This window comes from Mus caroli, unplaced genomic scaffold (assembly GCF_978045245.1).
Source record: "Mus caroli unplaced genomic scaffold, Mus_caroli_1 scaffold_11, whole genome shotgun sequence".
NCBI lineage: Eukaryota > Metazoa > Chordata > Mammalia > Rodentia > Muridae > Mus > Mus caroli.
The window spans coordinates 56,066,022-56,081,694 of NW_028227266.1; the positions used below are offsets into that span (position 1 = coordinate 56,066,022).

Here is a 15,673-nt window from a genome sequence, read left to right on the forward strand (position 1 = left end):
TCACCAGTGACCCTAATCTGGAGGCTGGGAGTTATAAGTTTCTGACCTGGATCTTGGCATGGAGATCTTGAGGCATAGTGGCTATGAATTCCAGAAGATTAAGACAGGGAGATCTCTGAGTTCAAAATCATCTGGGATTAAAGGCATGGTGGCACACACTTTTAATCTGGGCTACTTACCTTCTGCCGGAGACCTACATAAGGACATTGGAAGAAGGAAGATGCACACACTCTCTCTTCTTCACCTGCTTGCCTTGTGGAATTGAGAAACTGCTAGATCCTTGGACTTCCATTCACAGCTGTTGCTGACCATTATTGGGAGTTGGACTGTAGACTGTAAGTCATCAACAAATTCTTTTACTATGTAGAAACTACCCATAAGTTCTGTGACCCTAGGGGACCCTGACTAATACAGCTATAATATAGAGGAGCCCATAAAATATCCAGAATAGGCAAATTAATTAGAGCCAAAAAATTAAGAAAGACAGGGCAAAGGAAATTGGGAGGTGTGGGGTTTCTTCTAAACATAGGGAGCATATTCAAAAATCATGAGCGATGATAGTATAACTTTGTATACACTAAAAACAAAACAAAAAGCAGCAGACCTGGGAGGCCTACAGGCTCAGCAGTAAGAATTCTTGCCCCTTCTCCAGAGGATCCAAGTTCCACGTCCAGTACCCTTGTAGAACAGCTCACAGTTGTCTGCAACTCCAATTCCAGAGAAACTGACACCCTCTTCTGGTATCTGTGGGCACTCCCACCCACTCCAACATATGAGTATACTGCCCCCTCAAATACCCACAAAAAGTAAATCTTCATAAAAAAAACTACAACAATGAATTATGATGGTTAAATGGTAGGGAAATATACTGTTTTAAAACTAAGCAATCTGGACAGTATGTGTAAAACAATTTATGAGCTGGCAGTGGTAGTGTATACCTTTAAACTCAGCACTCAGCAGGCTGAGGCAGGCAGATCTCTGAGTCTGAGGCCAGCCTGGTCTACAGAGTGAGTTCCAGTTCAGTCAGCACTACAAAGTGAAAATCTGTTTCACCATGTATCTTGCCTGCCTAATATCCTAAATCTTAGAGGCAATGGCCAATTCACAGAAATGAGCATCCTAACTTGCTAATGCCCAGATTGGGATCCAAGGCTTCTTATGAAAACAATTGGCCACAAATCTGGGACAGAAGCTATATGACTCGAAGGCAAGCCTGGGACACTTGGTCATGCCAAGCCTGGAACACTTGGCAGTGCCAGATGGTAACGACATTACAAAGACTCCAGGGAAAGACTCAGTCATGCTGAACAATCTTGAACAAGTTAAGTCCTGAGGATAGCACAGTTTGGGTATTGATAATAATTTCTACGGAGTATAGTGACACATGCTTTTAATCTCAGAATGCAGGCAGTAGGATTGCTTTGAGTTTGAGTCTAGTTAGGGCTGCATAGCAACAAACTGACTAAAAATTTTTTCCCATAAATTAAAGCCCCTCAAGTGTGTTTGAAGCCATGAGCTCATAAACATTTCTAACTTTGTTTTTGGATTTATTTTATGTGTATTGAATGTTTTGCCTGCATGTATGTATGTACACCATAAGCATGCTGGTCCTCTCAGTGGTCAAAAGAGAGTGTTAGATCCCTTGGAACTGGAGTTATGGACAGTTGTGGGAAAGCAACAAATCCTTTTAACTTCTGAGCCATCTCTCCAGCTTCTCTTTTCTCTTATTTTCTTTCTCCTCCCTCCCTCCTTCCTCACCCTCTCTCTTTCTTTCTTGGTGTGCTCAGAAATACTTCCCATAAGATTTAACCATGCTCAGTGGTGGTGCATGCATGCCTTTAATCCCAGCACTTGGGGGGCAGAGGCCATCCTGATTTACAGAGCAAGTTCCAGAGCTACATAGAGAAACCTTCTCTTGAAAAACCAAGAAGAAAAAAGGAAAGAGATTTCACCTCAACAATGTTTTTATTTTCTTAAGCACCACTAATTTCTCACCTCTAGTCAAACAGTATTGAGTATCCCAGCAAGGCAAAAGTTTCACATTTGTAGTTCTTGTTAAGCACAGCTATTTCTTCAGCCCCACCTAACCAGAACCACAGAATCTTAATTCAAAATAACAAATGGCCCCAATAGTCTTTAAAATTTCCTCCAAAACTTCACAAGCCAGGCAATCTGCAGTGCTCTCAACATTCTTATCTTTCAGTCTCCTATAGAACAGCTCATTGAGCTCTCATGGCTTTTCTAGCCCAAAATTCCTAAGTCTTTCCAAAACATGATCTGGTCTGTTCACAATACCCCACTCCTGGTACCAATTTATCTTAGTTTGGATTTCTATTGCTGAGATGAAACTCCATGACCACAATCAATTTGGGAAGGAAAGGGTTTATTCAGCTTACACTTCCATATCACTATTCATCAAGAAAGGTTCTTGGAGTCAGGAGCTGGTACAGGCCACTGAAGAGTGCAGGTTACTGGCTTGCTCCCCATGCTTGCACAGCCTTTTTTCTCAGGAAAAAAGCCCAGGACTACCAGCCCAGGGAGGGCCCCAGTCACAATAGCCTAGGCCTTCCCCACTCAGTCACAAATTAAGAGAAATATTGCATAGGCTTACTTACAGCCATATCTTATAGAGCCATTTTCTCAATTGAGGTTCCCTCCTTTCAGATAACTTTAGCTTGTGTCAATTTGACAAACTAGCCAGCATAGTTCCTTCCTCCTATTCTCTCTTTCTCACTTCACTCAGGCTTCACACACAGAAAACATCTTAGCTGCCTTGCCCATCAACCCTTAACACTACCCCAAAGCTCTCAAATTTCCCGAGAGCCCCGCCCCTTGGCTCCGCCCTGTGTCAACGGAAGTGACATCACTCCGGGTAGGCCGAGACGCGGGGGTGTTTCCGGCGGAGGTGGCGGCTGCTTCTGTGTCTGTGGCGGTGGGCGTGAAGCCCCTCGGTGGGGTTTTGGCGAGCGAGGTCGTCTTGGTGTGCTGTGCAGCGCAGGCGGGGGCAGGCGGCGGGGAGGTGAGCACGAGGAAGGCTGCGTGTTCGCGGGTGCCCGTTGGCTGGCGCTTCCGGGTGGTCAGCTCGGTTTGCTTGTTAGGCTGCAGGCTTCCGGGCCTTGTAGATCTTTATATTGGCGGACAGGAACTGCGGTGTGTGTGTGTGTGTGCGTGTGTGTGTGTATGCGTGTGTGTATGCGTGCGCGCTCAAGAACCCTGTGGGGGTGCGCGCACAAATTGTGGGGGTGCGCGCGTGCGGGCGTGTGGGGTACTCACTGGGTTAGGTATAGCCCAAGGATTCGGATTGGAGGCAATAACGGCTTGGTCTGTCTCAGGCCAGCTTTGGTTGCCACTGTGACTTCTCAAAGAGCCATTGCTCTTTGCCTTCATTTTCTTTGACCAGTGAGGTTAATAGCCAGTCGTGCCAGTGCCACTTGGTAGATGAGAACTTGTGTAACTTGTGAGGGACTGGGGTGTGGGAATAGAGATACTGAGGCCCTGCCAGTGCGCACGCACACTTAACTGCCCTCGATCTACTGCCGCAGTTATCCTTTCTGTATTGTGACTGCAGATATTAGTAATACTTGATCTGTGGTTTAAGTGTTGGGGTGTGTTGGAGGAATAGTCTTCATCAACTTTAGTTGATTTTCAGTCTCCCCGTTGCAGAGTTAAGAGGACCCTTAATCTTTGCACAATCTAAGTGACTATCCCCGAGCTATTCGTGGCTCATCTGGAACCCTCAGGTGGAACCCAGTTTTTTGTTTTTTGATTTTTGGGTTTTTTTGTTTTTTGTTTTTGTTTTTAAAAAGAATGATGTATCTGTTTTGTTTGGGCATAAAATTCTTTGTTGGTTTCTCTGAAGTAAAAGTAGTTGCAGAGAATGAACTTTTTTTTGGTGACAGGCACTCAGTATATAGTTCCAGGCTAGAGCTACATAGTGAGAACCTGTAGAATTGTCCGTGTAGATCAAACTGGCCCGGAACTCACAACGATCCTCCTGCCTCTGCCTCCAGAGTGCTGGGATTAAAGGCCTTGACTCTTTGACTACCAGGATTACTGGTTTTGATGTTACTGAGACATTTGTCCACTTGGATCCCCTATTACCGAGTAATGCTCCTGCTTTAGCCTCTGGACTTCTGAGATTATAGATGTACACACCACACCTGTCTCTGGCAGTTTCTAATAAAGTCAAATGCAGTTTCATCTCAGATTTTTCTGTGTAATATGAACAAGAACCCATGTAAAATGCTACTTAAAATGGAACTCAGAACTTGAAATAATTCCAGTGTTTATAATAGTAGACTGGCTAAATTCATTGATGCTTAAACAATACAGTACAGACACGGTAATTTCTCCCACATGCAACAACTGGATTTCACAGTTGTTCTGTTGATTAAAGGAAACCAGACACATGAACCTACATGGTTCCACTTTTGTGTAGTTTGAAAACAACATAACTTAGTCTTTCATGATGTCAGAATAGCAGCTCTTTTATGGAGACACAGTTGAGCCTCTTGTGATATTTAGGTCGCAGCTGCATTGGGGATTACTGTGAACATTTCTGAGCACAAGATGTCATGGTATGTACCTGTAGTCACAGTGCTCAGGAGGCTGAGGCTGATCTTGAGTTTGAGCTTGTCTGGGTTACATAGTGAGGCCACATCTTTGGTTGTTGTTGGTTTGTAGTTTTTTAAATGTAGTGATACACTTTTATGTAGATTATAACTTGATAGAAAAGTATAAAATAAAAGACCTCAAGATTTGCCCTGTGCTAGATAATGTAACTCAGTGACAGGTGTAGCAACTAGCACAAGCTCTGTATTTGATCTCCATCAAAATGCATGCATGATTGTGTACACACACACACACACACACAAAAGTAAAAAAGCCAGCTAGGCATAGTGACATTAATCCCAGTAGCTGGGAGATACAGGTAGGTAGATCTCTTGAGTTTGAGGTAGCCTGGTCTCCAGAATGAGTTCCAGGACAGCCAGGGCTACCCAGAGGACTTCCCAACCACAGAAAGGTCCTTCTGTAGCGCCTGTCATCCTCCTGCTTCACAAGCCCTAGCTTTTTTTTTTTTTTTTTAAACATGGAAGCCTTAGACTTGTAATAGATGAAACATATTTAGTGTGTGTGTGTGTAAAGGAGAAAGTTTCGCTTGTTGTTTTCAGTGTTGGGGAATAGATGCAGAGTTTTGTGCACACAGTCTAGGGAAGCATTCTCCCACTGAGCTGTGTCCTCAGTACTAGGAAATTTTGGCTTGTTTATTTTGCTTCCCTTTAGCCTGGTTTTTCTGTGTAGCTGTGGATATCCTAGAACTTGCTCTCTGGAACAGACTGGATTCAGACTTTCTGCAGTCCTCCTGCTTCGGCCTTTCAAGTGCTGGGATTACAGACACTTGTGATTAAACTCCCACACCCAAGTGGGAGTTTATACGATAACCCATTTGATGATTTTTCAGTATATTGTTAATATATTTTACAGGGGAATTTCTAATAAAAATGGACAGTTACACATTAATATAGAAGCAAGAAAAAAATTGCACTTATCACATTTTCGAAATGTTAACTAACATTTTGATTCGGTAGTTAGCACAGTATAAATTTGAATGTAAAATATCAGGGCCTTGAAAATATTCATGGGCTGGAGAGATAGCTCAGTGGTTAAGAGCACTGACTGCTCTTCCAGAGGTCCTGAGTTCAATTCTCAGCAACCACAACCATCTGTAATGGGAACTGATGCCTCTTCTAGTGTGTGTCTGAAGACAGCTGTAGTGTACTCATATAAATAAAAATAAATAAATCTTAAAAAAATACATATTCACTGGAAAAACAAAAGAAACTACTCTCCATTTGGTTAAATTTTAGTTGTTTTGTGTTTTTGTGGTGTTTTGTTTGTTTGTTTGTTTGTTTGTTTTTGAGACAGGGTTTCTCTGTATAGCCTGGCTGTCCTGGAACTCACTTTGTAGACCAGGCTGGCCTTGAACTCAGAAATCCGTCTGCCTCTGCCTCCCAAGTACTGGGGTTAAAGGCCACCATGCCCGGCTTGTTTTTTAGTTTTTATGACAGCCTTTTATTATGCTTTATCTACTATCTAAAGTAGGTGTCAAAATAAGATAATGGAGTGTAAATGATAGGTAAGAAAATTTATGCTACCCTGACATAAAATAGGCAAAATCTGACAAGGAATGGAAATAAGCCTAAAGTAGGTGTCTTTATTGTTTGTTTGAGTTTCTTTGTGTAGCCCTGGTGTCCTGGAACTTACTCTATAGAGCAGGCTGGTCTCAAACTCCTTCCTGAGTGGTGGGTGATGGGATTAAAGGCATGGGACACCATTGTCTGGCCAATAGGTGTCTTTTATATATATAGTAATTGGTTTAATTTTATATATAGCAATTTATTTAATTAAAATTTTGATTTTTATGTGCAAAAAGTGTTACCTGAATGTGTTCCTATGCATCATGTGTGTGCAGTGCCTAAGGAGGCCAGAAGAGGGCGTCAGATTCTCTGGAACTGGAGTCACCCGCATGCGTGTGATGGGAGGGAACCAGGATCCTATAGAAGAGTGGCCAGTGTTTTTAACTGCTGAGCCATCTCTCCAACCCCTTTTGTTCAGCTGTTTAATTTTTAAAATTTTTTTATGATGCTAAAAATGAAACCTTGTGCCAGGGTTATACAGAGAAACCCTGTCTCGAAAAACCAAAAAATAAAAAATAAATAAAAAAATAAAAAAGCCAGGCGTGGTGGCGCGCACCTTTAATCCCAGCACTCGGGAGGCAGAGACAGGAGGATTTCTGAGTTCGAGGCCAGCCTGGTCTACAAAGTGAGCTCCAGGATAGCCAGGGCTACACAGAGAAACCCTGTCTCAAAAAAAAAAAAAAAAAAAAAAAAAAAAAAAAAAAAAAAAAAAAAGAAAGAAAAGAAAAGAAAAGAAACCTTGCTTGCTAGGTAAATACTGCTCCACTGCTCAGTGAAAAACTTTTTCTCTCTTTTGTAAGACTTTGCACTGTTTCCTGTAATGCACACTCTAAACAACTACACAGTCTTTGTTTTTTGTTTGTTTTCTCAGTAGCCCTAGATGTCCTGGAGCTTGCTCTATAGACCAGGCTGGCCTCAAATTTATAGAGAATTACCTGCCTTTGTCTCCTGAGTGCTGGAATTAAGGGAGTGTGCCACCACCACCTGGTGTCTACATGGTCTTATATCAATATTGCTTATTAATATGCATGTTCCTACTGAAGGTTTTTGATTTTGTAGACAGGTTCTCACTGTGTAGTATGGGTTACCTAGAACTCTGTGAAGACCAGCCTGGCCTCAACTTAGATCCACTTGACTGGGAATAAAGGTGTTTTAAGCTGGGCATGGTGGTATGTACCTTTAACCCCAGCATTCAAGAGGCAGAGACACACCAATCTCTGTAAGTCTGTGGTGTACATAATAAGTTCTAGTTCTGCCAGTAACATGATAAGGCCTTGTCTCAAAAAAACAAAAACAAATATAAAGCAGAAGTGTGTGCCCTTACACCTCACTTTTTACCAAAGATTCATTTTTGATGTGTTTTATTTTCATGCTTTGTCTCCTCGGTAGCAGAGTGCTATCAAACAGCACTGAGTATAGAGCCTGACAGACTTGGTTGCTTCTCTTTGCAGCGATTCACATCTGAGACATGGCTATGGATTGGCTAGGCAGTATTGTGTCCATCAACTGTGGAGACAGCCTGGGCGTCTACCAGGGAAGAGTATCAGCAGTGGATCAGGTCAGCCAGACCATTTCTCTTACTCGGCCCTTCCACAATGGGGTGAAGTGTCTTGTACCAGAAGTCACCTTTCGGTAAGTGTCCTGACTGACATTCTTCAATCCAGCCTGGTGGGCTGGGTGCTGGACAGGCTGACTGGGGTTGAGTCTTGTCAGGAAGGAGAGTTTATAGTCATGCGGACCTTACATAGAGTTTTGTTGTTCTCAGTGGAGATTGTGCTGTAATGCAGTCGTCATCCTGTACTGTGTCCTGCCAGGCTTGCACATGACCTAACTGCCAAATCCAGAAGTGTCCCCTTCTCTTCTTTTGCGAGGGTGGGGTGGGGATGGGGTCGAAAATTGGTTTATTCTGGTTAATCTTTGGATCAGGGCTTTTAATTTTTTTCTCCGACTTTTTTTTTTTGAAAAGATTTATTTATTTATTTATTTATTTATTATATATGAGTACACTGTTGCTGTCCAAAGTAGAAACCATACAATTTATAATGTACAGTGGTCTTAAAAAAATTGAGCTGAGGTATTTGAGGCAGTGGTTCTGTGTTGGATGGCCTGACAGGATGCACAATGCCAAGTGTGCAGAAATACACTGGATTCATGATGAGTTTTGAACTCATTTTTGGTCATTGCATGGTCAGAAGTCTTTCACTATCACCAAGTTTTTTCAAAGCGTTCACTTGTGTGACTCCATATAGTGCCTTAGCCCACAGTTTAAGCTGGCTGGGCTCTAGGGAACCTTGTGTCCTTTGTTACGTATTTTAGTAAGAACACAGATCTCTGTCCTTTGAAACTCCGTGCCTGAACTGTAGATCCTTTGTCCCCTGGTCTTTCCCAGTTGGATAGTCTATAAGATATCTCAAATTGAAGACCTACAGCTGACCAAGCTTGTTTGCAGGACTCTTCCTCCAGAGGGCTGGTTATAATATTGTTGATACCTTTCACCAAAGTCAGAAGTGTAAGACTTGGACTGGCGACATGGCTCAGCAAGTGAGCTCAGTCCCTGGAACCAACCCCAGCACATTGTCGCCTGACTTCCAGGTGCACACTGTGACACTCTGTCCCCTCTACCTCTACCCTTCCCCCCACGCAATGAATAAATGTAAAGAATATCTTAAAAAATTTAAACTTCTTTTTTTTTTTTTTTTTTTTTTTTTTTTTGGTTTTTCGAGGCAGGGTTTCTCTGTATAGCCCTGGCTGTCCTGGAACTCACTTTGTAGACCAGGCTGGCCTCGAACTCAGAAATCCGCCTGCCTCTGCCTCCCAAGTGCTGGGATTAAAGGCGTGCGCCACCACCGCCCGGCTTAAACTTCTTAATGTGAGTAGCTGTCTGCATTATATAACTGTGTACCACACGTGTGCCTGGTGCCTAACTAGTCCAGATGAAGGCGTTGGATCTCTTGGAACTGGAATTACAGACAGTTATGTGTCACTCTAGAAAACCAGCTAGGCTTCTTAACCTTTGAACCATCTCTTCAGCCCAAGAAAAAAACTTTTTAAAAACAGGGTCTCAAAAGTATAGCCTTGCCTGGTTTGGAACTCACTGTGTAGAGTAGACCAGGCTGCCCTTGGACTCAGAGAGATCCATTAGCATGTGCCACCATGCCCAGGGTCTAAGAAAACAAAATCTTTTTGTGTTTTGTTTTGTTTTTTCGAGACAGGTTTTCTCTGTGTAGCCCTGGCTGACCTGAACTCACTCTGTAGACCAGGCTGGCCACGAACTCAGAAATCCGCCTGCCTCTATCTCCCAAGTACTGGAATTAAAGGTGTGCGCCACCACTGCCCGACAAGAAAACAAAATCTTAAAAAGAAAATTTAAGACTCATGATAAACATTTTCCCCAAAACGATAAGCTTGAGAGGACATTTTTATTGGAGTTTAGAAGAAAGTTCCTGTCAGGAGCTGCCCAGCGCAGAGAAGCAGAAACGAGATGGAGGAGAGTCTGTATTATCCTGGCTGCCTTGTAACTCTTTATGTAAACCATGCTGGCTTCAAAATTGCTATGATTCTACCTCTGCCTCCCAGATGTAGGGTTCTAGGCTGGAGCTGCAATGCTCTGTTGGTTTCGCCCTGCTTCCTGTTGCCATGGAAAAACCCATGTGCTTATGATCTGGCCCTTGGGTATCACTTTACCTTCCCGATGGCCTTCTACAAGCATTTTTCCTGTGGACAATGTCAGATTTTCCTAGTCTCTGACTCTCTGGCTGGGATATCTTTCTCCCTACTGCTCACTGCACATGTCTTTTCCAGTGCTCAGACTGAGTTACTTATAAGTACTATGTCACTCTGTATCTTGCTCATAACCAGGGCTTATCACATAGTAAGGGCATTATATGTACCTATTGAAGGAGCGAGTGGGTGAAAGAATTTTAAAAAGCCACTAGCATTCTGGAAATCTAAGATAGTTATAGAGTTGTTACTAACAGCTGGTTCTCTGAAGTAGTGCATGAGTTGAAAGTTGGTGGCTGAGCACTGTCTGTAAGTGTTCCACTACTTTTCTTAGTTTTTCCTGTTAACCCTGAGTTAATGTAGTTTGCAGAGTGCAGGTGATTTCTCTTAATCCCAGTTTCATCCTTACCACTTTCCTATTGCTTTTATAATTTTAAGACTTGGATTTTTGTGTGTTTCAGGGCAGGTGATATTACAGAATTAAAAATTTTGGAGATACCAGGTCCTGGAGACAACCAGCAGGTTGGAGACCTTCATCAGACAGAATTAGGCCCTTCTGGTGTTGGGTACCAAATGAATATCAGTCAGAATGGAACAGGCAAGGTGGTCAAGAAGCCAGCCTCTTCCAGTAGTGCCCCTCAGAGCATCCCTAAGAGGACAGATGTGAAGAGCCAGGATGTTGCCGTTTCTCCTCAGCAGCAACAGTGCTCAAAGAGTTATGTGGACAGGCACATGGAATCTTTGAGTCAGTCCAAAAGCTTCCGTCGTCGGCACAACTCCTGTAAGTATAGTCAGGTTGCTGTCTTTCATAACCTCGTGTTTCAGGCTGTAAACACTTACCTACTGTCGCTCTGTCCGGGAATCCTTCATTACTCATGTAAAGGGGGTACCTGCAGAGTACCACGGAGACACAGTTGTTTCTGCCCTTCCAGGGCCAGTTCCTCAAGAACCAAGGCAGAGGAAGTGAGGTGTTAGAGGTACACCCAAGCTTCTTGCCCACGGTGTCGCTTTTCTTCCTTCAGGAAAGGTCGAGGATCTGTGCCGTATTGACGTTTTAAGTCTGATAACTGGTGGTGGTTGTGATGTCTGAATTGACTCTACTTGGGCTGTTCCAGCTAAGTCTTGAGTAGACTTCTGTTCTTAGAGAGGAGGGAACTAGTGTAGGCCTCACTGTTACCTTTCATTTCTAGCAAGCTGATCATTTTATTTGTTTTGTTTGTTGAGGTGATGTGGACTGAGCCTGGAGCCTTGCATACCTGGCAAGCATTCTGCCACTAAGCTCCATCCCTATCCTAAATTGAGTATTTTACTTTTATTTCTTTTTAAAGCACATTTATTTATGTGTATGTGTGCAAGTATGTGCATGTGGAAGTCAGCACAGATTGTAGGAGTTGGTTCTCTCCTTCCAGCGTGTGGGTCCAGGGACTGACCTCAGGTTGACAGGATTGGTGGCAACCACCTTTTTACTTTCTGAACAATATCACCAGCTCCCAGACTGATAATTTATATTTCGTTGTGGTTAATGTCCCCCCTAGAGGCCACGGAGGAAAGCACTTACTGATATATATTACACTCTGGTTTTGCTTGCTAGTAACAGATACAGAACCATAGATGGGTCACTAGAACCTGTACTGTTTTTAAACATATGTACTAGAGTAATGTAATTTTGAGACATAACAGATTTGTTCACATCTGTTATGTTCCTTAAATACATAGGAATGTTCTTTTAAAAATTACTTCTAAGGAGGCTGGATAGTCAGCCTGTTGGTAAAGAGCACTTGTTCTTATAGAAGACTCCATTTTAATTCTCAGCATGCAAAGGACAGTTTACAACTTTCTGTAACTTTAGTGCCAGGGGAATCTGACACTGTGTTCTGATTTCCAAAGGTACCAGGTAAACATGTGGTGTGCATGTGTATATGTAGGCAAAACACTCATACATATAAAGTAATAAAATAGATACAATTTTTAAAATTACTTCAAGGGCTGGAGAGAAAGCTCAGTAGTTAAGAGCACTTTGGCTATGTTTACAGAGGACCTGAGTTTAATTCTCAGTACCCACGTCAAATGGCTCATAACTGCCTGTAACTCCAGCTCTAAAGGTCCTCTTCTGTCTTTTGGATACCTGTATATATGCATAGACACACAGACACATACATATAAATAAAAATAAATATTTAAGAAGTACTTATAAATGATAAACTATCTCATTTAGGGTTACTTTTGTTGGAATGTAACACCATGACCAAAGCCACTTGGGAGGAAAGGGTTTACTCAGTGTACACTTCTACATTGTAGCTCATCATGAAGGAAGTCAGGACAGGAACTTCAAGCAGGGAGGCATGAGCTGATGCAGAGGCCACAAAGGAGTGCTATTTATTGGCTTGCTCCTCATGGCTTGTTCAGCCTGTCCTCCCATAGAATCCTAGACCACCAGTCCAGAGATGACACTGTCCACCATCAGCTGACTCCCATCCTCACCCCCAGGCAATTACTAACTTAAGAAAGTGGGCTACAGGCTTGCCCACAGGCTGATTCCATGGAGGCATTTTCCCGATTGAGGTTCACTTCTCTCAGGTGACTCCAGCCTGTGTCAGGTTGACGGTCCAGCACACTGTTCTTTCTTTTCTTGCATTTTATATCTAGAAGCAAATATATTAGGAATTTTAAGTGTGTATTCACTAACACATAAAATCAAACTAGAGTCATACTAAAACCAAGGCATTCCCTACTAAAAGGCAGAACTTAGAATGAGCTGCTTTCTAGAGCCCATGTGGGAGAACTGATTATGGAAGGTTCCAGATGCCACTTACTGTTCTTTTGGCTCCTCACTGTTGGTTCCAGTGACCCTGTCGTAAGGTTTTAGTGTGCTGCTTCAGTTCTGGCTTGTGATGTGACATTTGTGTCAAGCCTAACATTTTAAGTTTTAGAAATGCCTACTTTGGTTCAGCAGTTAAGAGCACTGGCTGGTCTCCTGAGGACCTGGCTTCAATTCTCAGTACCCACATGGCAGCTCACAGTAATCTCCAGGATCTGATACCCTCAGACAGATGACACACATGCAAACAAACACCAGTGCATATAAAGTAAAAACAAATCATTTAAAACAGAACAAACAAAAACAAGAAAAAGAAATGCCTACTGTAAATGAAGAAAGCAATAAAAAGAATATTTCTAGGCAATTTAAATTCCTGTAAAGCAACTGTATTAATTAGTGATGGCCTAAAACAGAAGACTAAAATGCTTGCAGTAGTGCTTGTGCACTCTAAGGTGTTCCTTAGAATGCTTGCATAGAGAATGACTCAGGCCACGTGGATTTTAGTCTTTTTTGAATGAAGTCCATATTTCATCCAGGTTGCCCATGTTTTACCCTAATGTCTTGTCTTAGATGTTATTTAACATCTGTTACATTTAGAAATTACTAATCTTAAGCCGGGTGGGTGGCGCATGCCTTTAATCTCAACACTTGGGAGGCAGAGGCAGGCAGATTTCTGAGTTTGAGGACAGCCTGGTCTACAGAGTGAGTTCCAGGACAGCCAGGGCTACACAGAGAAACCCTGTCTCGAAAAACAAAAAAAAGAAAAACAAAAAAAGAAAGAAATTACTAATCTTTAACTGACTATATATTTGTTTGTCTGTTTGTTTGTTTATTTTGGGGTGTGTGTGTGTGTGTGTATGTGTGTGTATACAGGTATCCAAGGAAGTCAGAGAAAGACATTGGATCCTTTAGAGCTGGAGTTATAGTAGGCTGTGATCTGCTAGTGTCTCCTAGAAGAGCAGTTTATACTCTTAATCACTAAACCATCACTTGAGCCATAGGCTTTCCTGTTTTTGTTGACAGATACTTTTGATACACCCTGGTCATTTATTTTGTAGAAAGCCCCTGAGTTGATATTTTTCTTGTGATTAGTTTAGTATATTTTGGGTAGAAAAACACAAAGGGTAAAATACCATTTTATTATAGTGTATCAAGGGTCTGTGTAATGACCGTAATAATGACTTTCCACAGTGACTTTGGTCACCTGACTAAAATAGCACGTTGAGTTTGTCCTTTGTAAAATAATTCTGTGTAGCCTAAATCCAAAGTGTGAAAAATTACTGTTGGAACAAAGTCTCCATAAACTATTTGGAAGTATCAGTACCAGAGATCCCTACCCTGTGTATTTATTTATGCCCTTTTTTGTTTGAGTCAAGGTTTCACTATGTAGCCCTTGGATGACTAGGAACTCATTATGTAGACAAGGCTTGCTTAGAACCCACAGAGATCTGTGAGTCTCTGCCTTCTGAATGGTGGGATTAAAGGTATGTGTCAACATACCTGTCTTACTGATTCATTGATAGTAGTAGAAGTAGGTTTTTGTCCTTGGCTCATTGATTATGTGTGTATGTGCCTGTTGTGTGCACTGTGCATTTGTGTATGCTGATCTGTCCATGTGTGTGTGCTTGTAGAGACCAGAGGTTTACACTGGGTATTTCCTTCGGTCACACTCTGCACTTTACCTTGTTTTTTGAGACAGAGTTTCCTACTCAAGTTGGAGCTCCCAGTTGACCAGACTGGCTGCTCACTGACCTCCTATGGTCTTCTTGTCTCTACTTCCTAATGCTGGGATTTCAAGTGTGTGTGTGTCTGTTGTTTGTCTGTCTGTCTGTTTGTCTGTCTGGGTATATGGTAGGGATCTGAATTATTAAAGTCCTGATGCTTACATAGCACCACACTGAACCATCTCCCCAGCCCCTACTCTATTATAATTATTTGTTGCTGTTGGAGAGTAAACTCAGGGTGTTGCAGGTTAGGCAGGTGCTGTGTCATGAGCTGTGTCCCTAGCTGCCACTTGGTGCCATATTATTTCAGCTTTGGCTATAGGAACACTTTACAGGGAAATAGTTTCTTATTCTCTAATACTTCCTTTATGACACTAAAGATAACTTGAGGCTTATCTTGTGCATTTTCTGCCTTAGCCTGAAATGAATCAGGCTCCTTGTCTCCTTTTTTTGGTATTTAAAACCAGTAGGTTTACTCATTGCTAATTACTGTCATCCTTATAACTGACAGCAAAGAAACAGACGTGTCTATATTTATAAATGTGTATAAATATTTATGTCTGGAACCATGTTTACTATGCTAAATGTGAGTCTGTACTGACATCTCCAACATTATTCCATTATCTCATTGTGTCTGTTAGTTTTGTGAACTTGACCAAAACTGCAGTCACCTAGCAAGAAGGAAACTCAGTTAAGGAGTGGCCTCCATTTAGACACTTTTGTTGGAGATTTTCTTGATTCAAATGATTGATGTAGGAGCGCCCAGCCCACCATGGGTGATGCCACTCCTTGGCCAGCTGTCCTGGGTTGTATTTCAAAGCAAGCTGAGCAAATGATGGAGAGAAAGCCAGTAAGCAGCATTCCTCCATGGCCCTGCTTCATTCAGTTCCTGCCTGCAGGTTCCTACTCTGCTTGAGTTCCTTCCTTGCCTTCCCTCAGTGATGAGCTGTGTGATTGGAAAGGGTAAGCCAAATAACCCTTTCCTCTCCATGTTATTTTTGGTCATGGTGTTTTTCAGAGCAACAGGAAACAAACTAATACATTCATGGATTAGTATTTTTAAAGATTTATTTATTTTTATTTATGTGTTTGCTTGCATGAATTTTTGTGTACCACATGGCACAGAGGTTCAAAGAGGATGTCAATCAGATCCTTTGGAATTAGAGTTATAGGCAGTTGTGAGCCTCCATGTGGGTCCGGCTCTTTCCAACTGA

General features: G+C 42.3%; 1 protein-coding gene across 2 annotated transcripts in view; it reads left to right on the forward strand.

Moving 5' to 3' along the window:
- The first annotated feature begins 2,883 nt into the window (after positions 1-2,883).
- The window catches only part of Edc3 (enhancer of mRNA decapping 3), a 42,004-nt gene continuing 29,214 nt past the window's right edge, over positions 2,884-15,673 (forward strand). Inside the window, exons 1-3 of one of the 2 annotated variants that reach the window (XM_021171667.2) lie at positions 2,884-3,019; positions 7,649-7,829; positions 10,379-10,698. In XM_021171667.2, the coding sequence (XP_021027326.1) occupies positions 7,666-7,829; positions 10,379-10,698 (484 nt within the window). In that variant the 5' untranslated portion in view covers positions 2,884-3,019; positions 7,649-7,665. The remainder of the gene's footprint in view (positions 3,020-7,648; positions 7,830-10,378; positions 10,699-15,673) is intronic. The other variant, XM_085844659.1, reaches the window with a different exon arrangement.